The sequence below is a fragment of the Aplysia californica genome, unplaced genomic scaffold (assembly GCF_000002075.1).
Source record: "Aplysia californica isolate F4 #8 unplaced genomic scaffold, AplCal3.0 scaffold00569, whole genome shotgun sequence".
In the NCBI taxonomy this organism is placed as follows: Eukaryota; Metazoa; Mollusca; class Gastropoda; order Aplysiida; family Aplysiidae; genus Aplysia; species Aplysia californica.
Genome location: NW_004797839.1, coordinates 322,739 through 323,746, shown reverse-complemented (window position 1 = coordinate 323,746; position 1,008 = coordinate 322,739). Strand labels below are relative to the sequence as shown.

The window sequence follows — 1,008 nt, the reverse complement described above, 5'->3', positions numbered from 1 at the left end:
GATTATGATGATACACTAGTTTACATTAGTGAAACTTTAAAAAAGAAATATAAGAAAAACAACAAGAATCAATAAAACAAGCACAATATTAAGAACAGAAAAAGAAAGTCAAGAGATGAGACTGATAAAAATAGAGTCACAATAAACACATTGTTCATTACATAGAGGAAGAGAATAAAAACTTTTTCACGAAATCAATATAAGTTTAATTTCGTGGAAACATAAGTTGTATTTCCTATAACGGGATTACAGAAGTATTCCAAGAACCAACCAATTCTTAGTTGTTAACTGGACCACGTAGTGCCAGTAGTCAGGAGGGACAGACTGTTGCCACTCACGAGGGTTTGTGGCTCTCCGCCCCAGGTACGTGTCCGGATTGTGGGCACACCTCGCCGAGACATACCGGCGACAGCTGGAGGGGTGTTGTCGCGACATGGACGGTTTCGAATCTCTGAGAAAATTTGCCAAATTGTTTTAGATTCAAAGCCCCTTTCAACACTAGAAGGTTATTTAAATGGCGGGACCCAGGAAGTTAGCGTCCATCTCCGATCGGAAAGATCCGGACAGGTTAAGAACCTTAAAAACTCCCCAAACAAGCCAAATTCAGATCACCCCGCCAGACACTTTTCTTCTATCTCCAACCTTTGCTTCCAGAACACGCCTGGTATACACAAAGTAATTCAATTTCAGTTTCATTACGATCTAGGGGAGACTGACAATACGTACCTTTTTTTAATTAAGCGTGTAAAACTGCTCACCTGCACAGCCAGGGACTTGAAACTTTGACAACGTTTCCCATCACACCACCTGGCCATACGGTGCTGGTCAGGATGGAGGTCGAGATCTGGACATCCCTGGACAACACTCGACGCGGACCACCGGCCCACTGGGGGGATACTGAGACGGCCTGGGGGGTACAGGGGTTGATCTTTGTTATAGAAGTACATGTCATTACATATATACAAACAAACATAAATACATACATACATACACACACACACACACACA

General features: G+C 42.6%; 1 protein-coding gene across 1 annotated transcript in view; it reads right to left on the bottom strand.

The window, feature by feature from the left end:
• Positions 1–234: 234 nt before the first annotated feature.
• The window catches only part of LOC118478446, a 29,281-nt gene continuing 28,507 nt past the window's right edge, over positions 235–1,008 (bottom strand). The window contains exons 2-3 of the mRNA XM_035972054.1: positions 759–907; positions 235–451 (exon numbers count right to left, since the gene is read on the bottom strand). Of these exons, the coding sequence (XP_035827947.1) occupies positions 247–451; positions 759–907 (354 nt within the window). The 3' untranslated portion in view covers positions 235–246. The remainder of the gene's footprint in view (positions 452–758; positions 908–1,008) is intronic.